The 24,147-nt window shown below is 52.0% G+C and overlaps 8 protein-coding genes across 8 annotated transcripts; 4 read left to right on the top strand and 4 right to left on the bottom strand.

Annotated features, from left to right (window-relative positions):
- Window positions 1-21: 21 nt before the first annotated feature.
- Window positions 22-2,022, bottom strand: MAA_03799 (Cytochrome P450 CYP542B4; the record flags this gene model as incomplete). Its single annotated transcript, XM_007821797.2, has 7 exons — window positions 22-117; window positions 177-982; window positions 1,033-1,173; window positions 1,229-1,270; window positions 1,335-1,541; window positions 1,600-1,612; window positions 1,780-2,022. 7 exons carry the CDS (start codon window positions 2,020-2,022, stop codon window positions 22-24), a joined length of 1,548 nt encoding a protein of 515 aa, XP_007819988.2.
- Window positions 2,023-9,123: 7,101 nt separating this feature from the next.
- On the bottom strand, window positions 9,124-10,872 carry MAA_03800 (succinate semialdehyde dehydrogenase; the record flags this gene model as incomplete). The annotated part of the gene is made up of 2 exons (XM_007821798.2): window positions 9,124-9,267; window positions 9,520-10,872. The coding sequence occupies 2 exons, from the start codon at window positions 10,870-10,872 to the stop codon at window positions 9,124-9,126; spliced, it is 1,497 nt and encodes a 498-aa protein (XP_007819989.2).
- Window positions 10,873-11,595: 723 nt separating this feature from the next.
- Window positions 11,596-13,733, top strand: MAA_03801 (MFS transporter, SP family, sugar:H+ symporter; the record flags this gene model as incomplete). The annotated part of the gene is made up of 5 exons (XM_007821799.1): window positions 11,596-11,685; window positions 11,899-12,173; window positions 12,235-12,784; window positions 12,962-13,248; window positions 13,319-13,733. 5 exons carry the CDS (start codon window positions 11,596-11,598, stop codon window positions 13,731-13,733), a joined length of 1,617 nt encoding a protein of 538 aa, XP_007819990.1.
- A 570-nt stretch (window positions 13,734-14,303) lies between these two features.
- On the top strand, window positions 14,304-15,320 carry MAA_03802 (Cornichon; the record flags this gene model as incomplete). The annotated part of the gene is made up of 1 exon (XM_007821800.1): window positions 14,304-15,320. The coding sequence occupies one exon, from the start codon at window positions 14,304-14,306 to the stop codon at window positions 15,318-15,320; it is 1,017 nt and encodes a 338-aa protein (XP_007819991.1).
- Window positions 15,321-15,391: 71 nt separating this feature from the next.
- On the bottom strand, window positions 15,392-17,874 carry MAA_03803 (uncharacterized protein; the record flags this gene model as incomplete). The annotated part of the gene is made up of 3 exons (XM_007821801.2): window positions 15,392-16,747; window positions 16,799-17,662; window positions 17,803-17,874. 3 exons carry the CDS (start codon window positions 17,872-17,874, stop codon window positions 15,392-15,394), a joined length of 2,292 nt encoding a protein of 763 aa, XP_007819992.2.
- Window positions 17,875-18,552: 678 nt separating this feature from the next.
- On the bottom strand, window positions 18,553-19,379 carry MAA_03804 (3-oxoacyl-[acyl-carrier-protein] reductase; the record flags this gene model as incomplete). Its single annotated transcript, XM_007821802.1, has 2 exons — window positions 18,553-18,736; window positions 18,805-19,379. The coding sequence occupies 2 exons, from the start codon at window positions 19,377-19,379 to the stop codon at window positions 18,553-18,555; spliced, it is 759 nt and encodes a 252-aa protein (XP_007819993.1).
- An 896-nt stretch (window positions 19,380-20,275) lies between these two features.
- On the top strand, window positions 20,276-21,421 carry MAA_03805 (Isopropylmalate dehydrogenase; the record flags this gene model as incomplete). The annotated part of the gene is made up of 1 exon (XM_007821803.1): window positions 20,276-21,421. One exon carries the CDS (start codon window positions 20,276-20,278, stop codon window positions 21,419-21,421), a length of 1,146 nt encoding a protein of 381 aa, XP_007819994.1.
- Window positions 21,422-22,794: 1,373 nt separating this feature from the next.
- MAA_03806 (ABC1 domain containing protein) lies at window positions 22,795-23,487 on the top strand (the record flags this gene model as incomplete). Its single annotated transcript, XM_007821804.1, has 1 exon — window positions 22,795-23,487. One exon carries the CDS (start codon window positions 22,795-22,797, stop codon window positions 23,485-23,487), a length of 693 nt encoding a protein of 230 aa, XP_007819995.1.
- Between the last annotated feature and the right edge of the window lie 660 nt (window positions 23,488-24,147).

Raw genomic sequence — 24,147 nt, 5'->3', positions numbered from 1 at the left:
GCAGCCGCCCATGACATACTCTCAAAGGGTAACATTGGCAGCATTCCCTCCCAAATATTTACTTTCGGATGAATCAAACCTGGCGACACTCAGGACAAATCGTATGCCCTCCGACCCCTGGATTCGTGTTAGCCAACGTCCCACCACATATCGTTATCTTGGCCTGTGGGCTGTACCTTGTAAGGGATGGGGATAAAGTAGTCAGACTCCATTTGACAATCTCGCGGGGTCGTTTCGAAAATGTTCAAGACTCCAGTATCTCCAGGACGGACATCAACACCATTTCCCCACTGACGGAACAGTTTGGCCAGGACCAGGTACATCTCCGCTAGCGCAAGGGCCTTACCCAAGCAACTTCGCGTTCCACCACCAAATACTGTCAGATGTTTTTCAAGTCGATCCCCATCGTTAAGCCAGCGCTCGGGTTGGAAGCTTAATGGGTCTGGGAATATGTCTTCGTCCATGACAGCCATATACGGGCTCATACTAACCACGGTCCCTACAGGGATTCGCCACTCTCTCATCCTCTCATGATCATGAAGAAGAAATGCTTCATCCAAAGCAATTCGGGAAAGCCTTCCACTCGTACCAATACTGTGGCGGAGAGCCTCTCTAACAACGGCTCGCAAATACGGCAAACTTTCCAATTTCGCCAGCGGTATAACTTCATTGGCGTCAGGGATAGCGACAAATAGTTCGTCCCGGAGCTTTCGAAGCGTTGATTCTTGATTGACAAGATGGAATGTTGCCAGTGATAGAGCCCACGACGACGTAAGAGTGCCTCCTTGCACCAGAATTTGTCCTTCTTGGGCTAGCCTGGCCGGTGTCTTCTCACAGTCCGGAAGGTTCTCTGAAGAGAGCAATTCATGCAAAATGGTTGGGTGGCTCACGTCCAGCTTCCATTGTCCTGTATTCTCTGTCGACTTGACTTTTTGAATTTGCTGAAGGATATCGTTCTTCATCTTCAGAAATCCTGACCAGCCTAGTTTGGGGTTAGCATCATGTTGGGGTTTCGGACAATCACGTTCATACCTGGAATCCACCGTCCCGAAAGAGGCTCTGGCATACTATTTATCAGGGTGAGAGCCCAATTTGCATGCTTGACGATCAGTCCCATATGAGTTCCCATCAATAAATTGTCAGTCACCTCGCGGCCAAAATCCGGGCGTTCAACTATAATGTTTTGTTAATGATGCTTCGCGAAACATTTGGGCAGAGTGGGACAGACCTAGGTGATCGCTTCGAGCAAATGAATATTCATTAATGACATCTTTACACGCTCAAGTTAGTTATGCTGCTGACCAGTAACACTTCACCATTTCCAAAACACATACCGTTCGTGAAAGCCGAGAAAGGATACATGATGTTGATTGGCATGCCACATTGAGTAGCGGCATACTTGTGGAAGGCTTCAAGAAGACTATCGACTCGTTCTTCGATAACTGGTTGGAGATTTCGAACACTATGAGTCGAGAAGAATGCATTGAGAACCGACCGGCGCAGCTTGTGGTGATCATGATCGATTGTTGCGAGGGAACTATCTATCAGAGAGGTCAGATATCTATATCTGGGCAGCAAACTCCCTGCTAATAGTCTTACCTGGAGCTCCAAACTACAACAGCTGAGTTAACTTTTACATTGCTGTCACAACTGGCCAGGGACACTACTCGCCTGTTTTGTCCAGAACTTCCACTTTTGTCGAGGCCTGGTTGGCCCTCCAAACAAATCAGAGTGGAAGTCGTGCTGTCTAACATGCACCTCCCAAGGGTTAATACGGACCACAGAACCGTACTCTTTATGCAGTTCCATAATCTTGAAGGTGTATTTGCCGCCGAGGACAATATCATAATATAGCTCATAGTACTGCGTCAGGGCCGCAAGTCTTGGCCCGGGTATGTGGGCAATAGGGCTGAGCCAAAGCCTCTGCACAGCAAGAACAGTAGCATATCCGAGCCAAACGACGAAAACAACGGCCAGGGTCTGTCCCCAGGTGATGGTTGACCAGCAAGTGTAGATAGCCATATTCGAACAAAGGAATCCCCGGGGAACCCAACCAGAGTAGGAAACAGGATCCTGCTCAACCCCGAAAGCGCCAGGTTATATATCCCAGGTTCGGCTGAAGTTCTATCAACTGCCGACAGGATCCAGGTGGGGAACCAAAGCACTATCCCGTTCGATGTGACAAGTCATTCGAGGAGTTGCAAGTAAGGTTAGGATAGGAGCGCCACTCTGAAACCCTGGTTCCGCCACATCGACATAGCAGTTGCAAGAAAAGCCACCTCGTGGTTCAGCTCTGTCGTCTTCTTATGTCTTTTTTGTTCACCACATTCCGACAGGCGCCAAACGGATCCAGTCGTTATCCTTGTCATCGTGCCATTGTGGAGCGTCTTCCCAAGCCTTAAGAGGCGGTGACCCCCGTCTGGACAACTTGGGACTCAGAAGACGGCGGCATTTGCGGCTCAAATCATAGGGCCCCGGCGGAAGACTGTGTACAAGACGACAAAAGTGCGAGCCCTAACGGCCGAGAAGGAAGCGGGCGTGTTTCTTTATTGAGACAGAGACAGGCTCAGCGATGATATTCGAAACCCCAATGCCTAAAATAGACAGGATGGCCCGACACGGCGGACATGATTTGTGTCAAGCGGCCGAATCTACCTCGGAGAAAATGGGACGGCTCATGCAAGTGAGTTGTGATGATGGAAAGCGGCGAAACGCACAACATCCAGTTGGGCATCGAACCGCCCAGCCCAAATGCCGAGATGAGTTGCATGATGGGTTCGTCGACGCCAGCCGGGCACGGTTGTGCTCATTCTCTAATCCTGACAAGCCAGACTGCTCAAGGAGAAAATAAAAATAACATCCAAATGGACGACGCGTAGTACAGGGACCGCCGAAGTTCCTGCCTGCATATTTGACAGCCCTGGACAACCAACTGCAAGGGGACTGACTGACTCTTCCCAGAAGGGAACCAATTGGAATAAGCGGCGTTCCGGAGTTGCCTGCGCTTGTTTCCATATAGGATGGTAACACTGCTCGAGCCCTAGGCATTCACAAAGATGATTGCAACCTAACATCACACATTGGTTTTCTTCCATGGGAAAATTTCATCACTTGTCACCATCCTATTATACGCCTACGGGTCCGAGAAGAGGTGAAAACGGCACACAGCGTCTTCGTGAAATTGGAAGATCGGCACCAAGCAGCGTCGCACTACAGTTGATCGCTGCCTTCGGTCAGAACGAAGCCTCAATTGGGCAGCGATACTCCAAGTTACCACGTCATTCTACTATTGAATTTTCTCATGGACATGTCGAATGGAATAGTCTAAATGGTGAACCGTGAGCGGTGTGAGTTACAAAATGTTGTTGGGACGCCCGAGTCTGCCGGGGGCGAGCTTCATATGTTGCTAGATGGGAGGAGAACCCTGTAAGTGCGGCTTACTTGTTTGTGTGCTAAAGCAGCAAAACTAGTATGACTCCAATAACTAACTAATAAACAGCAAAGCATCAGTGATGTCATTGACCAATCTCGGGTGTAGAGACGCAAAGGGTAGTGTTCGCTCACAGATTTCGCCTCCCGTCACATGCCCACGGTAGTAGAGTCACAGACATCCAATAGAGTCAAGGAATTCGAACAACGCTCCCAGATCGAAACCAAGTTCGGGACCACCCACCTGCGAGTCCAAAGCTAACCATTCCTAGAATTCTTCTCCGTGCCACACGTCGTCACACAACATGCAGGCTTATCCCCCAGCTCGCCAGCCAGTTCATCTATCTGGACTCCCGTGGCCCTTTCATGTCAAAACATGACCTCAACTGCGCTCGTCACCCGGGCTTCACCCCTCCAAAATGCTGAGAAAATAGAGAAACCGACTCATGTAACCATACCCTATGTCGAGTAACAGTGGCATCAACTGACGTGGGAGACGGAGCAACTCCGAAGGACCCCGATAGGTTACGGTAGGTAGAACGGTCGATAAAAGGAACACCTGATGGTTGCGTGGATCGAATGAGGTATATCAAAGCGTGCAACAGGTGGTTTTCTTTGCTCGGAGAGGGCGGGCTGTGTCGCCGTAGGGTACGTGTGATCGGGGAAAAGGACTGATGGTGGTGGCTTTTGTGGAAGGCGCCAGTGGTGGCCACGGGAGATGGGGGCGATGTGAGACAACAAAGGAATAGAGATTCGATTTTCAGGTCCTAGGAAAGAGAACTTCTGAGAAGCGGTGAGGTTCAAGACAACCACTGAGATTGATGTTAGACCTCTGCACGAGATCCTTTGTAAATGCGCGGATGGGCTACCCCCCTCCGGGGACACAGGTCTAAATTGGAAGATCAAGTCAGTATCCCCATCCATCTCCAGCAACAAGCCCTCATATTTGTCAATGCGTTCAATACGTTGGTCGGCATAGAAATGCCGCAACTGTCGAGGCAGGTCATAACCCTGTTGCACGCGCAAACAGAACAATCTCCAGGACAAAGGCCTACACTACCCGCCGCTTCAAAACAACTTGTCCCCCCCCCCCCCCAATACATGGTCCATCCAGCAAAAAGGACCATCTCTATGTCTCCCACACCCGTCATGGCTTGCAACTCCACAACTTCGTGCCGTGCCGTTTTCTGCGAATTCAGTCCCACTTCGGCGCCGCCGCCGTGTCCCCACAACTACCCGCGATGCAGATATTTCTCCGATATGCTTTGACCGATTCCAGCTTGACATTGACCGGTCAAGGTTGAAGCTGTGCTCTGCCGAGACCGGTAACTGAACTTGTATCCCTCTGCGAGTAGGCCTGAGCGGCTTCGTCGCGACATTTCCCCCAAGCACGTCTGGAAATCAAGTCCCATCGAATCGAAAGCTTCGGCAAATTCTAGAATTCGTTATTATTTCTCCATTGCTGGATGCTATGTAAAATCTGCGTCCTGAGACGAATATCATGTGTATGATCGAGAGTCTATGTCTTTTTGTTCCCAAACATATCAGTGTCGGTGCTGTTTTTCCAATTCCGTTCGAAACCCCAGTCTATTTTTTTGTTTTGTCCGTTCCCAAGTACACCCAATATTACACAAGGAGAGGTCAATTATTTTGAAGAAAAGCGCCAAATCAGAAAAACTTAAAAAACAAGGGCGTTCGGATAAAAAGTATCGCGAATGCGTACTAGGTCGAGGGCGTTCATCGATCGATGCCGTCGCGAGCCTGTCCCATCTTGGTTAGTTGGACTGCCGACACAGTTGGAGAGACATCGCGCTTACCTGACCAGGTATCTTGCTTGATACAGCGCCTCGGGGCAGATTGCCCGGCGATAGGTCATCTCAATCAAGATGTTCGACCTTTCGGGGGCTTCGGGGCATTCGGCTTGGCCACGCCGGTTGTGTCGTATGGACCACGAGGCATTTTGATTGCGTTAGGCTGAGGAGGATGTATTGGGCAGTCGGGAAGAGGCAGGGTCCAGATGCTTGAAGGGTGACGAATTTAGGTCTCGTTAACCGTGGCTACCGCCTGGTATTTATACCCCAAGTGTTGATGTGTTCTTTTGATCAAAAGGGCAGTTGTAAAGAGTCGGCGATGACTTTTGCCGTGAAGCGCGATCTTTGTTAGTGAAGTGAGACGGAGGAGAGAGGGAACAATTTTGGAGGATGTGTCTGAGATTATAAACCACTCGCCTGATCGTGTGCCTAATGCCAACAGCCCATCTTTTTTTTTTTTCTTTACGTCCTTGGGCTCTTCCCCCTTCAAGGCTCTCAACAAGGTTTCTTGGGTTGGTTCCGTTTGACCAGGGTTGTGCACGAGCTCGCGTGGCTCTCTCCATTTTCCAGGACCTCTACTCCGTGGCCGGCTAGGGACAAACGTCAGGGGAGCCACCAGTCTCTACCCTACTCGAGATGAGCAATGCGTGCTCCGTACAGAGTACTTTGGTATGACTTGGAACATGTACTCCGTACCGGTTTTGCGGTCTACCCTAGCGGTCAACCAAGTCCTTCCTTGCCCCTGGCCCAGGAGAGCTTTTTTGGGTCAAATTGGGTAAAAGGGACCACCCCTGTCAAGGTGTGTGTTATGTGCTCCGTATGGCTGGCGAGAACGGTGCCCTTTTCTTTTCTTTCCAGGTTGGATATTTCTAGACCGGGTCCGCGAAGAGCTATGACGGTGGCTATTTCGCTTTCCTGACAAACGTTGCGGCTACCTCTGATCGCCAGGGGCCTTGTTTTGCCATCCTTTTTGGAATTCAAATGTTTACCTCTGTCTGGGAAGCCCAGTTTATGGTGGAGACTTTTGCAGCTATAAAACCTACGAATCCTGGGGGTTAGCAGGGAACGATGTACTTACAGATGGCAGTGATACTATGCGATTGTACAATAAACAAGGCGAGGCAAGAGGGAAGAGGATATTGAACACGCTGGTACACGTTGCCCGTCGCCTGTTTCCAGTTTCTTGTTTCCCAGTTTTTCTGTTTCCCGGTGCGCAGGCTGGAACCAGCTTAGCGAAGGCGATTGGCAGGGCCAGGTTCACGAATCAATGCCTGTACATGTGCCCAAACGCCAACGCAGGTCTCTGGCTACTCACAGTTGTTGGGACCTGGGCTGGTAAGACACAGATAGAGGCATGAACACAGTGGTGTGTGACTTGGGCCATGGTGTTTTCGCTGTCTCATTTCGCTGTCTCGTCCCTCGCTGGCGGTCGACGATGGTACTCCGTGTGTAGATACTGGTACTGGCATTGATGTTCATCTTCGCTTTCCACGAGGGCGCAGGCTCTGGCCTCTGGTCGTCAAGGCTCAAACGAAATCCAGACTGCATGAATCCTTCTAGAAACAGATGTGGACACGGTGGAATCCATGCTGCACACCAACTCACCAGCCAGCCGGGCCGCACACCGCACGCGGCAGTGAGAAGAAGAGCCATGGATGGGGGGACCTTGAAGTGGAGTGGACGAGCAAGGTGAAGAAAGGCATCGAGAGCGTGCAGTGTGCGGAGCGCTGAGCGCAGAGCAGGGTGACATTGCAGAAACCTCGTGAACTCTGGGTTTAGATGGTCTGGTGGCCCCAGAGCTGGCTAGGCTCATGCCCGAACGGGAAGCGCACGCTGGTGGCAGGAGCAAATGCCTTGTTCAATCGGAAGCGTACCTTCCCATGCTTGCCATGCTTGCCGTGGTGGCCACGCCAAGCAAACACGATGTGTGTGACTCGATGCAATTGCGCTTCAAAGAAGCGATGGATATTTCCTCCCTGAAACATGGCGCCGAATTGTATGCGCCGCACTGGACTGACTGGCTCTGACTTTGACTTGCAGCCTGCCCAAGTATGTACGCATTCACGCTGCTGCCAGCGGTCCCAGCATTGTTTGCTGCAACAGCGCCTCCTTTTGGTGCCGCCTCTGGTGCCACAACGGCTGGATGGCTGTCCTTCATTACATTACCCACGCACTTCGAGAGCCTTCCCTTGGTACGGCCAGCATCCGGCAACTACGCGCTGCAGCACCGCATCAGCACTGCATCACCATCCCTTGAGCCGGTATCCAGTCATGATGCATGAAGCAGGTCCCAAGACGTCCGAAGACTGATGAGCCCAGGGCCCCTGGATCACTACAATAATAGCACACCGCGTCGAGTGCAACAAATATTCCATCGTCAGCCGAACCCTAGCCCTGGGATAGTGGGCAACGAAAGAACATTTCAGCTCGGCTTCTCTTGGAACAACACGGATACTTGCCTGGCGAATGCTAGTTTGCCGACATGTATCCGTACACTGTACAGAGTAATAACTGTTTGGCAGCACGGAGTACGGAGTAAACTGTAACTATACATATTCCTGGTCCTTGGTCCCGGTAACTGACCCATGCCCTACATGCCAGGTGCCTTTGTTCCGCCGTTACACCATTGTACCTTGCTTGCCTCCCGGACTTCATTTCCCGGAAACTACCCGGATACCAGCCCCTACATGACCGCGTCCACTGCCGCCATGGTCTTGGGACGAATGCGCTTTCAACTTCACCATGGCAAAGCTTCAGGGTTCAGATACTCGCCTAGGTTCCACTTGTCCAAGCCAGGCCTATTTATTATTCATGGACGATTCCACTGTGGTCCGTTGACCCGCTCCGGGGCCGTATCTGGCATTGACAGCTTGACGAATGACAGCGACCAGGGTGAGCTTTAGAGATGTCAATGGTCATTGCTCGAAAAATTCGGCGCCTGTTGTGTAGACATTGGCCAGACTACGGAGTAGCAGCCCTGTCAAATCAGCATGACTCGACACTACTATGGCGTTCTTCACCATCCTTTTCTTCTTCTTGTTTATTTTGTTGGCGAAGCTTTTGCCCATGTTATGCCGAGAATAGATCGCCATTGACTCAGCAGTCCGAGGAATCCTAGTCCATGTACATCGTTCCATAGCATGGGGGGTTTCTTTTCTTTACTTTCTGTCTAGAACCCGTTTCTTACGGCCCTTGCATTTCCAATTATTACACACACACTCGCCTACAATGCTTTGTGGCGTGATCCGTAGCAAACACTTTGCTACTTTTTGCGCCGAGGAGCTCGTCAAGAGCCGAATGAAAGGGGCTTGGGATGACACTCCGCCCTTCACAAATCTGAAAATTTTTTCGCTTCCTTCGAGACCGCTCGTTAAGAGGGCATGTATGTACTTCTACCGTTTTGACTTTTTTTTATCATGTCACAGCATCCCTGCCATCGGACGCAAAGGGGCTGGTTCCGCGGCCCTGGGACCTACCTGGTGGAGAGATGTGGCCTTACCGCTTCTCTGGCATCGTACCGGTGTCCCGGTACCAGAGGCTGAGTGTCGACATGGAGGAGCGGAACTTAAGACATGATCGCATCAGACTAAGGACTGGCGATGTTGTTATGGATTCTGCAGCAAGGCTAGCATATGCAGCTGCTGGTCCTCCGTACGGCCTATCCGACCGAGTTCGGTAGGAATGCATCTTTGTACATTCACGCGACAGTGAAAATCAAGCGAAACAGATGGAGCATGCATTGCGAATCATGCTGCACAACGTCATTCTGTTCATGTAGCACAAAGTGCCTACAAGCTTACACGCACTCCTTTGGGAGACATTGAGAAGATGCTGGATACGAAAAACAAGACCCGAATGGCGTGAATCATTTGCGAGCTCAGACTCACCAATGATCTTCGACTGTGAGCGTCCCATTCTTGGTCACCAGAAACTCCTCCACTGCTACATCTTTTCCACTCTCCTTCCCACATCCACTCTCCTTGATACCGCCAAAGGGGGCCTCGGCGCATGAGCTGTTTCCGGTATTCTAAAATGCAATGCTGTGTTAGCGAGTGTGCGTGTTCTCATTTCTCCGCCACGGAACTTTGCGAAGAGAGACAACTCGGACTTCACAAACACGGCTGAGATGGCGCAGGGGGAAAAAAAGAAATTTGGGAAAGCAAACAAGTGGTTTCGGGAATACTTGGGAAGAAAATTTTTCACGTAGCAGAAAAGAAAAGAAACAGCACACAAGATTGTCGAGAAAAGTATGCAGATGAAAGGGGATTGTCGAACATACCAATCCAATCATGCCGGCCTCCAACGTCTCAAACATCCTCCACAGCCGATCAACATTCTTGGTGAAGACGTAACTCGCCAATCCCATACTGGTGTTGTTTGCTCGAGTGGTCACTTCGTCTTCGGTATCAAAAACGGACACGCCGAGAAGCGGCGCAAAAATCTCATCCTTGCTCATGAGCATGTCGTCCGTCACCTCTGTCACAATGGTTGGACTCATGAAGTAGCCCCCCGTAGATTCGGCACGAAGACCCGTCCCATATACCATTTTGGCACCGTTTGCAATGGCATCCTTTGCCATTTCCTCGGCCTTGTCGAGTGCTCGGGGCGTCGTGACGGGGCCCATGGTCGTTCCCTCGGCCATGCCATGCCCAACCTTGAGCAGGGACGTCCTCTGTATAAGCTCCTTCACAAAGGAGTCGTACACGCCACGCTGGACGTACAACCGATTTGACGAGATGCAGGCCTGGCCGGCGTGACGCCATTTCAGAGCCATAAGTTGACCGAGTGCTTGATCAATGTTGGCATCGTCAAAGACGATGAAGGGGCAATTCCCGCCAAGTTCCAAGGTGGATTTTTTGAGGTTACGCGCGCAAAGACCGGTAATTATCTTGCCGACCCGCGTACTACCAGTAAAGGTCACCTTCTTCACCAGCGGATGGAGACAAAGAGATTCCGCGACGGCAGGAGTGTTGTCGAGGCTGGTGGTCAGGATGTTGAGGGCGCCGACGGGGAATCCGGCCTTGAGTCCGAGGCGTGCCACGGCAACGGCTGTTAGTGGTGTTTCCGGCGACGGCTTGACAACCATGGTGCAGCCCGCGGCCAGCGCTGCGGCCATCTTCCTCAGAGTCAGAGCGATGGGGAAGTTCCACGGCACCAAGGCGGCAGCAACTCCGATCGGCTGCTTGATGGTGATGGCGCGACGGCCAGGGACGGCGGACACGATGGAGCTGCCATGGGCCCTCTCTGCCTCGCCCACGAACCACCAGGTGAAGCCTGTCGCGTAGTCGACCTCGCCGTAGGCCTCTGCGAGGGGCTTACCAGTCTCGTGGACGAGAATCGTGGCCAGGTCTTGGCGGGCTTCGACAATCAGCTGGTGCCACTTGGAGATGGTTTGGGCTCGCTTCCTCGGGGTCCATTTGGAGTATTCCTGGAAGGCTCGGTGGCTCGACTGCACGGCCGCGTCGACGTCCTCGCTGCCGCAGTCGGGACAGGAGATCCACGGCTTGCCGGTGCCTGGATCGATGACTTGGAAGCGTCTCCCCGACTTGGCGGATGTGTCCTGGCCGTCAACCAGGCAGTCGGGACGGGCGAGGCTCTTGTCGGCCAGCTGAAAGGGCAGATCTGCGGTCATGGTGATTCAAAAATGAAATACTGCGTATGGAATGTCGTGGGGTGGCCCTCCAAGCTGCCTCGTCTGAGACACGCCAAGTCGCGGGCTTTAATGAAGCTTATTGCAAATCGGACAGTGAAGCGAGGTCGGCATGCAGAACATGCCTTGCCGACGAAGCGAGCGGGGAATCCGAGTCCCTGTGACGTGAACCCACAATCAGGGTGGCCCGATGTCAAGCGAATGACGTTAAGAAGATGGCATAGTCTTTTGGTTGGCACCCTCCAAAGTCCAAGTGCACGATTTGGTCGTCGTGGATGCATGGCGCCATGATGCGGGGATTTGGAGTTTGGAAATTGCGGAGATGAATATGTTGACTCGAGCCGTTCTGCATTGCGGTGGCACGCTCCGGATGGCATTGACGTGTGCGGGTCTGGGGTAATGGAGGCAAACGGCTGATCAGATGAGGTTCTGGGGACTGGCACGTTGTGGCTTCGTCGTGGACGAGTGGCATTGCAAAGGGGGAAGGGGGGGAGAGCCGCCATGGCGATGCTTGGATGCTTTGGCTGTTCAGGTTCAACCACCATTCATTGTCTTATTTAGTCTGTCTCCGGTCCGCAACGTTCAACTTGACCGGGCCTGGGAGTTGGCAGATGCACCCTCGTTGCATAATATTGTTGCTGGTCATCGTTGTCATCGCTTTCCAAGAGCTTCCATCAGAGTGAATATTTCTTGTTCTTTCCCGTCATGACCGCAGACACCCGGGTCAAGGAGCGGCGGTCTCGCACTAGTCCGTATAATCGGCTGGTCACCATTGCGGTAGCCTTTGGTTCCTTTGTAAGATGAGCATCCATCATTGATCGCCTGGATTCCACTCCAAACCCACTTTCTGTCGAGTTTCGTCCTCTGCGCTTAAAAAGATCCCTCCACGAGTGTCAACCCAAGTACAGGGGAGGCCAAAAACCACCAACTCCACATCTTCGCCAACATTGAAATTTGAACCTACATTAGACTCTAGAGGTGCTAGTCCGCTGACCTTGACATGTCCAGACGTACGGATACTGCTCTGCCATCATCGGCAGCACCATCGGCCAGCCAGGATGGTATGAGTACTTCGGGCTGCCCATGCAGGGCGAGCCCGGCTATGGCACCACGACCACGCAGGCCATTGCTACTGCCAACGGATTGTACAGCGCCGGAGGAGCCGTCGGCAGCCTGTTCATCATGTGGGCGGCTTCAGCTCTGGGCAGAAAGCTCTCTATCCAGATGGGCGCAGCTTGCGCCGTTGTAGGCGGTGCGTTCCAAGGAGGAGCGGCTGCTTTGGCGTACGTTTTTTCTTCTTTTCTTCTCTGGAACGACGCCATCCGTATTAACAGAGTCCAACAGCATGTTCCACGTCGGCCGAGTGGTTTCCGGCCTCGGTATCGGCATCCTGGTCACCGCGTGTCCCATGTATCTCTCTGAACTGGCGCCCCCTGACAGGAGAGGCTGGCTGGTCGGCCACCACGCCATCTTCCTCGTGTTCGGCTACATGCTCTCTGGCTGGCTGGGCTTCGCGTGCTACTTTGCCACGGAGAAGAACCCGTCGTTTGCGTGGCGGTTTCCCCTCTGTGTGCAGTGCTTGTCGCCGCTTGTGTTGCTGGTCACGTCGATCTGGATCCCGCGCTCGCCGCGGTGGCTCCTCCAGACGGGCCGCGTCGAGGAGGCGTGGAGGGTTCTGCGGGAGTTGCGCAGGGCGCCTGATGATCCGGATGATTTGACGGCCAAGGAGGAGCTGTACCAGGTCAAGATGCAGATTGCTTTGGACTCCCAGAAGCTCAGGGCCATGGGGTGTACGCCCTGGACGGCTGTGATCAAGAAGAAGAGCTACAGGAAACGCATGGTGATTGGGTTTTTGACGCAGTGGGGGGCGGAATTTGCTGGCCCTCTGGTCATTGTAAGTGTGTTGTGCTTCACCTGGCTTTTTCTTTTGTTTCTCTTTTCCCTCGTCTCTCTCTCTCTCTCTCTCTCTCTTTCTCTCTCTGTGTGTGTGTGCGTATGTGTCCTGTATTATGCTATTCTATTCGGATTTGTTGTCGAAACAGCAGTCGACTGACTTGGACGTCCATCGCAGAACAACTATTCCGTCATTCTATACACCAATCTCGGGCAGACAAACTACATGCCTCTCCTCCTGTCGGCACTATGGCTCACAACAGCCGGTCTGATTTACAACCCCCTCGGCGCATGGCTACACGACAAGGTCAACTCCCGACGGTGGATGTTCATAACGGGCCTGTTTGGCTGCCTCGTTACAACATCAGGTCTGGTCGGATGCATTGCGCAGTACGGAGGAACCTCAAACCAGGCCGGCAACGCGGCAGGCGTCTTTTTCGTCTTTTTATACCTCACCTTCCAAGGGTACGTATAAGCCTGGTGACTTTGGACAGAAAAAAAAATAAATCTCCTTTTCTAACGAGCAAGTAAACAGAACGCTTTGCGACACAACCATGTACCTCTACGTGTCGGAAATCTTCCCTACGGAAATCCGTCCCATTGGCATGGGTTTCTCCCTCTTTGGCCAGTTCGCCTCAACTATTATCCTGCTTCAGACAGCCCCCATTGGCATCGACCAAGTCGGCTGGAAGTACTACCTCGTCATCATCGCCTGGTGCATCTTCTTCATCCCCATTGTGTACTTCTTCTTCCCTGAGACGGCGAGGCTTTCGCTGGAGGAGATCTCGGCCAGGTTCGGGGATGACGTCGCCGTGCATGTGAATGATGTGTCGGCGGCGCAGAGGAATGAGCTGGATGAGTTTTTGAAGAGGAATGACGTTACGGCTTTAGCTAAGGAAGACGGCTACGTTGCCGAGAAGGGTGAGATGGAGCAAGCGGACAAGGCTTGATACGAATGCTTGGTATGATCATATATCCCCATGTTAGGTTGTTTTTGCTTTTCCGACACGTAGTCAGGAAGTAGTTCAGCATTGGAATAATACGTATCTCTGGATTTTACGTCATATTACGCTCTCCCTCTGCGGGGTGGTTACAATAATGTAACAGGCTTGATACTACCATGCTCAGTCTTTGCATCACACGCATCATGACCCCGCGTTCAACATGTCACCAAATGTGCGTCAACATTACCCAACTTGGCCATTTACTTGAAGAAAGATTGAAACATTGCCTACACCAGGTCCGTACTCGCCCCGCAATGTGTGGCCCTCCAGTGCCACCACCACGATCAATAGCGTCAACTGGTCTGCACCGGACGTGCCACCCAACCCGAGACTTCAACAATCATCTCCACCATGCTCTGCACCCCAAGACGCCCGAGGTCCACCCAGCCGTGATCATGTTCCAAAATTTCCAAGGATCCTTTTGTCTCCTCTGCCCTTTTTGCCCTTTTCTCTCGAATAGGCCGAAACCGTATTACGGGAATACATGAATCCATAAGCACGGCTCTCCTATTCAATATGACAAAATCCATCCCCTTATCCATCACCCCCTTCGACTCCCTCCCAGACAAGAAACGCGTATGGCCAGCTGCCCCAAATTCCCATGAGGAAGGGCTAGGCCGCCTATCCCTCCTCACACCCGAAGTAGTTGCCTCCGCGGCACAGTCCTGCATCAAAACCGGCATCAGAGTCTCGCTCAACTGGGACCTGAGAAAGCTGGACACTGCCAATTTCAACCGAGCGCCGGCGCAGCATCACATCGTCTCCCTGCTGGACGGGGCTGCTTTCGACGACGTGTACATTTTCAATCCGCAGCAGTCGTCGCAGTGGGACGGCCTGAGACACTTCTCGGCGCCGTTTCCCACGCCCCAGGACCCTTCGCGGAGACTATTCTACGGCGGTGTGACGGCTGCCGAGATTGGCGACCGGTCTAATCATCGGATTGGCATGCAGCACTGGGCCAAGGAAGGTATTTGCGGACGGGGAGTGCTGCTGGACTATGCGGCGTGGGCGGAGAGGAACGGCGTTGAGTATAGTGCGTTTTCGAATCATGCTGTTCCGTTGAGGCTGTTGAAACAGATTGCCGATGAGGAAAAGGTCGTATTCCAGAGAGGAGACGTGTTGTTTGTGAGGATTGGCGCCACGAGGGAGTGGGATACGCGGATGAGCCCCGCGGATAAGTTGGCATATGGCAGTGATCCTAATCCGCAGCATGCGGGGGTGGAAGGCACAGAGGAGATGTTGAGATGGATATGGGACGAGGGGTTTGCTGCCGTGGCGGGAGATGCTATTTCTTTCGAGGTGTATCCGAAGCAGGATTCTTATAAGACCGAGGATGGGCGAGAGGTCCCTGGCCTCCTGATGCATGAGTACTTGATTGCGGGATGGGGGCTGCCGGTTGGCGAGCTGTTTGATTTGGAGGAGTTGAGCAAGATTTGTCAAAGGCTAGGTCGCTGGGAGTTTTTTGTTTCCAGTGCGCCGTTGAATATGCCCGGGGGCGTGAGCAGTCCTCCAAATTGTCTTGCGATATTTTAGCTTGTTTGCTCTCGTATCATTATTGCTTTAGCTAAGGCGTTATGTGGAATGGTAATTGTTGACATTGAATATCATCCGTTGTGATTCTCGAAGCTTTGCAGTATTTTTGCAAACTTGTCGGCGAGTCCCCAAGACCCCAGTCGTTGGAATATATTCTGCGCATCTCTCGTGATAAGAGCAGCAGATCCCTCCGTGAAAATATCATCCGCCGAGCCAATTTGCACGGGTCCACCAGTCTGAATCCATTGCATTACTGCCTTCTTTTGCTCCATGTCGCGGGAGTGAATATCCAGTCTCAGGTAGACGCCGTCTCTAGATCTCAATGACGACGGGCTGTATTTGACATATGCCACGACAAAGATGTATGCCATGAAGAGACGCATAATTTCACAAGGGGCAGAAACCAAGAACTCATTAGCGACGGCGATGATTTGGCCCGAGTGCCACAAAAGGCGTCTTGTTCGCTTTTTATCTGCTTTCATAGCCGCGGAGAGCCGGCGTCTTGCGACAGCGACACTTTTATCCTTCTCTGGTCCGTGGGACACTATTTTGCGCACCATGTAGAGAACTATATCCATTATATCGTCTGCAGCGTACATATGGGAATAGTGGCACAAAAGGGAGGAGATACTAGACTTTTGGTTAGTCACAGCTACCTTGGTGTTGTAGTTGTTGTCGTGGTGAGGAAACGAGGAGGAATCATACTTGTAACTGACGAGGTCAGAAGTAGAGCATGGCTGTTCCATAGATTCAAGAAGAGAGTCAAGTCCGCGGAGGAGAGAAGTCTTGGACTGCTGATGGGCTTTGAACAGTGAAGGCAAGTCAAAGTAATCTGTTGTTGACAACGCCTCCAGCTGCTTCAAATCCCAAAGCAGACGTCCAATGACTTGGCCGCACAATCTCCTTCCCCACATGGAAACATGTTCATCGACTGGTTTTCCAGCCATGGCAGCTTTCAGGACACTAGACAGCTTGGCTCCCTGGGCTTTGGGTGGACATCGAAACTTCAAAGCAGCCCAAGCATGTGCAGATGGTGCTTCCCATAATGACTCAGAACAGGGCAACCTCGCTGGAAGCTCACTCAAGTCCACAGCTCCCCGACGATTGGTCAAAGTGCACAGGCTACAGTCGTATTCGAAAGATGCCCAAGCGATCCGATTGTCTCTCTCTCTCGTGATCCACGATTTCCACTCAGCGTTAGGGTTATTCTGGTCAACCACGGCTCTATTGCTGTCTGCAGATTCATCTTGGATGTTGAGTCGAGCATTCAACAGTCCTAATCCCCGTAGGCTTCCGATGAGTACGCCTCGTGTCCGGTCTGCATTTTGATAGAGATGACGGTTCCCAGATCCTAACGAATATATCTGGTGTAGGCATAATGCAGCCAAATAGGAAATGTTGGAGTAATTAGCACTATCCGATACGCCCTGCACCTAGTTAGCTCCCACTAATTCTAGCGCTGTCGTGACAATACTTACCAGCCATGTTATCATTGAGGCACAGAATTCACCAACGGCATCCGATACCTCACTAGATCCCGGATCAGTCGACAGCGCAGATCCAACGCAAACCATTGCCGCCAGCAGCACCGTTGGGCATTCATGAATCGTCCAAGTCGGCGCGTGAACAATGGGCTGGATAATTTGGAATCCGGAGAAATATGAATCAATGAGCTGATTCATCAGGTCTATACCGGAATTGAGGTTACGTGAAGCTACTTGCTTCGGACTGGGGAGCTGCTGCTGAGAGAATAGTTGGACTAGGCAATCAACGGGAGTTTGTTGGTCTCCCGGGCTAAGTTGCGTTGATTCCTTCAGTACATCATGTAATCTTGGTAGTGGGAATCGCGGTGGTTGCAATTCTTTTCCTTGTTCAAATGGCCATGGTAGAACATTCTGCCTTTTAGGTAAAGCTGGAAGAGGAGGCATTGGGTTGGGCGAGGGTAGAACACCGTACACGCTCGCTGGCGGAGGTACGTTTTCTTCCATAGATGGCTGGCTGTCGATGGGGAGGTGAATGTTGGATATATCGAAATCAAGCCAGTCAAACCCGCTACCTCTGAAATCAAAAGGCAGTGTAGCATCTAGAGACTGAGAGTAAACTGTCGCATTCCCATCGCTTGGTGTGTTCCCATGGTCAAAGGCTGGGCTGCAGCCGTCCTCGATAATGATGGGGTCGAATCTCTGATCAAATTCAGCAAAGCCCGCAGTTGGCGATGCTTGAATGGTATAATTTCTGTAATCCTTTGATAGGGGCTCGCTGTATTGCTGAAAATGAAGACTGTCACAACCTGCGTCTTGCCCTATATCACGTGCCACATTCGTCTGATGGATATCCCGAGTCTGTGGGCAAGGTGAACAAGGCACATTATGGATAGGCTTCGCGTATGGATATGAGCAGGTCTCAGACGTCTTAGCCGCATGGCAAGAACCACATGGCATGGTTCTATCGCATTTTAACTTGTGGCGAACACATCGATTACATGATTTTTGGCTCGTGCCTGCGTTCCCGGCTGCGATGTCATGCGATGCGCGGAGGTGACGGAGAAGAACATCTTGTCGCGAGAAGCTCCTATCGCAATGGGAACATTGAATCGTCCTTCTCTGAGAGTGAGGGAGGTGTGTGAGACGGTGGCGATTCAAATGGCTAGGCCGTGTGAAGGACCGGTTGCATTGATCACAGGCGAGTTTGGATCGTGATGTCAGGCCCGGCTCCTCCATCTTGAAGTGAATCATGGAGAGCTCGCTCATAGTTGTATATGCCGCGTTTATTTTGATGGAATATAGACAGTACTTGATTCATAATTCGGGAAGGGAAAAAATTTGGCGGCTGGCAGAACGAATCTCACGATGTCAGAATCTGGGGTCTGGGGGGGATGATGGAGGTCGGACGACGGAGTATGGGGACCCGAGTAGTGGAGTCTGGCGCACTGATGAAGCCGATTAAGTCAACTCAAGTGCTAGCTCCAGTGGCGGACGCCACTATCGTCTCCAGTGTGCCTGCCTGCTGGCCGTGGATTGCACGTGCGAGCTTTCACCGTCTCGGAAGGCAATCTACGGCGATGGTCATCTAGAACTCCACATCGCTGCTATCAAAATACATATTTGCCAGCGATGACGATCCGTGTCGCACGTAGCAATTTTATCCCGGTCATGTATTACATTTGAGAGCGACGTCGGCCGAAAAATATCTTCAGCTTCTCGTCGATTTATCTAAACTAGCACTTGGGGTTTTACACGCATCGTCCACCATCCACCTCAATATTCACACCGGTAATGAAACCGGCTTCCTCACTGGCGAGATAGCAGCAAGCATTGGCAACGTCTGCTGGTGTAGATGGCCGTCCCAGAGGAACCGTAGAAACAAAACCTGCCCGATTCTCCTCTGTATCGGGCTTACCCAGGAACAAGTGCGTCCTATACGATGTGCATTAGCTTCCTGCTCTGCAACGCCCCTTGTACTCATGGCCACAGAGACTACTCACATTCCAGTGCTGCCGACAACAGGCGAGACGGCATTGAACCGAATCTGCTGAGGGCCATATTCCACAGCCAAGGACTTTGTCGCGGTGATGACTGCTCCTTTCGAGGCATTATACCACGTCAAGCGCGGGCGAGGTCGAATGCCAGCTGTGGAGGCAACTTGAATAAAGCAACCGGGTCGGTTCTCCTTCAGGAAATACTTTTGCAGCAGGACGTGGACTGAGATGTAGATGGACTTGACGTTGACATCAAAGACCAGGTCAAACTCCTTCTCTGTGACGTCCTCGGTTGGTTTATTTGGATAGGTAACACCGGCGTTGTTGACGACAATGTCCAACTGCCCGAATGCCTTCAAGGTCTCGCTCAACAAGTTCTCCCAGTCGCTGGTTTTCGTAACATCTGCCTTGACAAAGATGCCGCCCAGTTCAGAGGCTGCTGCCTTCCCAGCATCTTCTGAGAGATCTGCAACGACAACTCTGGCTCCCTCTTTGGTGAACTTTTCGGCAATGCCTCTGCCAAACCCTGACGCTGCGCCTGTGACGAGGGCTACTTTGCCTTCAAGACGTCCCGAAGCCATGGTGAATTGATTTAGAGGTGGTTTGTAATCAAGTAGAGATGAACAAAGGTCCAAATAAATGCAAGATGAGACCTTCTCTCGGGGTGTAGAAATATATACAATCACGGTGATCAAATTAGCATTTTCTCATGCTCGTCAATCTTTTAGAAAGCTCATGGTCGCAGCATGCGGGGAGCCGTCCGCCATGAGACTCGTCCCCACTTGCGCCTTCCTCGTTCTCATCCGAGCCTGGGGAGAGAGTGGAACTTCTCCGGAGCCCAAGAAGGTGGCGTGTTGTAGTGGTGGTACATATGGACAGCCATTGATATCGAGGCAAAGGCCAGTGGCACGCTCCGGTGGATCAGAAAAGGCAACGTCCAAATATTGGCCATCCCGCTGCCGTCTTCCGCACTCGACTGTGCCGCGGAATGGTTGGTGTTGAAAGGAAAAACAGAAGATCTACTCCGTACCGAATTAAGACCTCGCACTTGTGTGAGGTCTCCACTTTTGGCAGAGTCGTTAAACAGTCGGCATTAATACGTACCTACGAATAGCTGCGCCGGTCCGAAAGCGCAACAGAATAATGTCAACAGCTACACTGATTTTGTATGAGTGGGACACCCGGCCAACTTTGGACTAGCGACTGCTGCATGAAATTGCCCGACCCGTCTTAGCGCCATCACTGCATGACCCCGATTCCACCCGTCACCGGAGACGTGGATAGTTCGACGCGGGGCCAAGCTCCGATATAGTTCTCAGACGATGGTTGCCAGATGATCGAAAGCCGAGTTCGGACACGCGCAACGGCCAGCAGAAGCTTTTCTCATGGCTATAACTCGACATCGTCTTCGCTCGAGGCTCGCAAAAAAGTAGCACATGATTCCAAGCATGCCAGTCACGCTCACGGAAGCTGAAAAATGACCTCAAACACGTTCAAACTCCTCGTTCTACCTGGCGACCACGTAGGTCCAGAGGTCATAAATGAAGCCTTGCGTGTATTGGATGTTGTAGAGGAATCGCGGCCCGGCCTCAAATTCGAGCGTACTTTCGACGTCGTCGGCGGCAGTAGCATTGACAAACACGGAGTCCCGATAACCCAGGAGGTCCTGGAAAAAGCAACCCAAAGCGACGCAGTCTTGTTCGGCAGCGTTGGCGGTCCCAAATGGGCCGATGCCTCGCCCAACCCTGAATCGGGCCTTCTTCAACTTCGCCACAAGCTCGATGCTTTTGCAAATCTTCGCCCTTGCGAGATTATTGTTCCCTCGTTGCTGGATGCATCCCCGCTCAAGCCGGACATCATTCGAGGGACCAAGTTCATCGTCGTGAGGGAAAACTGCGGAGGCGCCTATTTCGGTACCAAGGTTGAGACACCCGACGTCGCCTCGGATCTCTGGGTGTACAGACCGCACGAGGTGGAAAGATGCGCTCGCGTATCTGCCGCCGTTGCGCGTCTGTTGGGCAAGTCTGGCGATGGAAAGGGGGGCGGCGGCCCAGCTGTCGTCTGGAGCGCAGACAAAGCCAACGTTTTGGCAAGCGGCAGGCTTTGGAGGCGAGTGACTGAAGACACGTTCAAGAAGGAGTTCCCCGACGTTGAGCTGCGCCACCAACTCGCAGATAGCATGGCCATGCTCATGGTGAAGAACCCTCGCGGCTTCAACGGCGTCATCCACACGGATAACACGTTTGGCGACATCTTATCCGACATATCAGGCGGTATAGTTGGCAGCCTGGGCACGTTACCCAGCGCCAGCATTTCTGGCGTGCCGGGAGAGGGCAAATGCAATGGCATCTACGAACCTGTCCATGGGAGCGCACCCGATATTGCAGGCAAGGGCATTGTCAACCCAGTTGCGCAAATCCTAAGTCTTGCCATGCTGTTGAGGTATTCGTGTCTCCTTACGGCCGAGGCGGCTGCTATTGAATCGGCAGTTCAGCGTGTGTTCGAGCCCAAGGAAGCTGGCGGCTTCGGCATACGAACGAAGGACATGGGTGGAAATGCAGGTACCCGCGAAGTGGGAGACGCGGTTTGCCAAGTTTTGCGAGGGTTATTGAGCAGGGAATAGGCAGTTGAGTAGTACCTACATATGTAGGTAGATAGAGTTTCCATACGAGTGTGATGAGCAAGGATGTTGTTGTCGATCAATCATTCTGCGTTGTGAGGCACGCCATGAAAGATGTGGAAGATAGAATGTGTGAGTGTCCCACGAATTGCCGATAGGCAAAGTGCTGGCCATATATCTGGTCTGCCAGGATCATGTGCTTGGGCCGTTCCAGCTTCTCGATAAGGTGAGGGGTGTCAGCAACAACGATACATACAATAACTAGACAAGTTAACAGGGACAATGACAACATGCGTTCCCTGGTCAGGCGCAATCATTCAGAGTTTACGGAGTAGTAATCGCGGATAGTATCCGTAGAGCAATGAGGATGGGCAGAGTCAACTGATGTCTAGGCGACTGCCATGATGCGACGCAGTTGTCCGTGTATGTGACTGGACGTCCTACCCTGTACGGAGTAGACTGCAAGAAATGGATATATTCCCAGAGCAACCGTCACCAAGGCCAAGGCCGGACAGGGTATTTGACTGGTGTCCCTGAGCTTGCGTATGACGGGTATATTTGACTTGACTTGAATTCTGTTTCGAATCGCAGGTTCGACTTATGTTCTGTCATGACTTGCCACCTGGCAACCCAATGGTTTGGCGGGACGGATACAATAAAAAAGCCAAAAACCCCAACTACTATTTTCCACGGTGCCTACCTAGGTAGTTTTGGCCCCGACTTTTCCAAGTACTACATCTATTTCAGTAAGCATCTGGCTTATTTCGTGCATTACACAAACACACACTCGTGCTACATTGACACGTTTGCGAACGCGTGGCAAGAAGCTCCGCTGTGTATCCCGAGTCCTTCACCAACACACCGGACATCTTTCTGTGTACTACTACGGAGACGACATACTACTGGAAAGGGGAGATGAGCAAAGCATGTCACGAGATGCAGACACTAGCTTTGTAATTGTCTTAGACACTGGTAGTTTAAAAGCAAGGGCACGTAGTATTCTAATTTCAGCCATTTTCGGTGGAGGTGTGTGGCTGTCATGTTCTACTCGACATCAATCAATTGAAAGAGGAAACTAGGGCGGCACAAGGAAGGGCGAATGCTACCCTAGGCCGTTAGTACTTAGTAATGGCGACAGTGTGCACGCAGCAACATCGCCCTGGACGTGCCTTCCTTCACAAGCGCTTTTGCTCCATCATACAGTGCGAATACCGGGCATATTCGATTTTCTCACATGGTGGGTTCCGCCCGCGTCGAAGACATTAATCATAAAACACAGCGGGCGGAGAGGAGAGGGAAAAAAAAAAGCGACCAAGCCCTTGTCAGCATAAAGTTCAACTGAGACCTTCAGAAGCGCCATAGTCACCGACCGCAACATGCATTTCCAGCCCATAGAGAACTCCTTCGAGGATGCCTATGTTTCCCACCTTGGCGGAGGGCCTAGAGTAGAACTGCACGCAAGCCTTGATCAGCTCGACGACGTCTTTGGTTCCACGCCAGCTTCACCAGCCGAGCCAGAGGCGCAGACCAGCTCTCATCCTTCAGACATACGGCGGCTGGAAACTGAACACACAAATGCCGGGTATCGAGAAGGCATCACCGTAGCCAAGGAGGCGAGCATTCAGGGTGGATTCGACGAGGGCTTTAGTCTAGGGGCGACTATTGGATTGCGGGCCGGGCAGCTACTCGGCATGGTTGAAGGCATTGCCGATGCGGTCAAGGGCCGACCGGGCGAGGCGGCAGAGACGGCAGAAAAGTTGCTAAACGAAGCCAGAGACGAGCTGAGTACAGGCAAAATTTTTTCGGCAGAGTATTGGGCACCAGATGGCACCTGGAACTACGACGTGACCGCGCAAGACGGTGATCAAATTCTATTCCCCGACGTGGCTGCTGCGCACCCTTTGATACAGAAATGGAGCAGGGTTGTTGACGAACAGACGAACATGTGGCATATTCAAGTGTCGATTTTGGATGATGATGCCAATGGGCCGCGTCTGGACACAGCTGCGGTTGAGCCACCACTCAACGTATCTGCTCCTACACGATCAAAGCAATCTCTGGATTGGTGAAGGTTCAGTACTCTGTGCGGAAATATTGTATTCCGCACTTCTTACGGAGATAATTGCATGTCCAAGAGACTTATGGCAACTGATTCAAGAACGTTGCCGCACAGAATTGCTTTTGCGGCAGGCTTTGCCAGGAGCATGGAGGCGGGCTGCAAGGCTGGCTTCCTCTCAAAAGAAAACATGCCGCAGCATGGAATACTAGTCAGATCTCATTTGACACACCGATTGTGATACGGTGTACGAAGGACGGTGCGACCTCGCTTCGCTCACCCTGGGCTGTCAGAAAGGGCGGCATGGCATGGATGGACCGGGCTCGAGCTCACACGAGAAGGCAAAATCGACAGCACAAACGTTCACTTAGACAGGCTTCTTCGCATCCCTTATCTTCTACAGCCAAGAGCCGATGACGCATAGCTCACCCTTTGTCGGGAGGGAAAACCATTAAAGGGGCGATGGACAAGCTAGATTATTTGCACTATATCCCTTCCTCAAAACACACTTGAAGATCCGGGTCAACATGGGGGCATAAGACTGATGACTAACTAAACACATGCGCGACGGCCGGAATAGGCAAAAAAAATTGAACCCACATCGACGCGTGTTTAACAACCTGTACCAACGATGCCCGTTGGTCCGAAGCGGGCGGTATTGCCTTGATATGGC

The sequence above is a fragment of the Metarhizium robertsii genome (assembly GCF_000187425.2).
Source record: "Metarhizium robertsii ARSEF 23 chromosome Unknown MAA_Scf_3, whole genome shotgun sequence".
NCBI classification, from domain to species: domain Eukaryota; kingdom Fungi; phylum Ascomycota; class Sordariomycetes; order Hypocreales; family Clavicipitaceae; genus Metarhizium; species Metarhizium robertsii.
The sequence above is the reverse complement of the archived record's forward strand: the minus strand, read 5'-3'. Positions and strand labels throughout refer to the sequence as shown.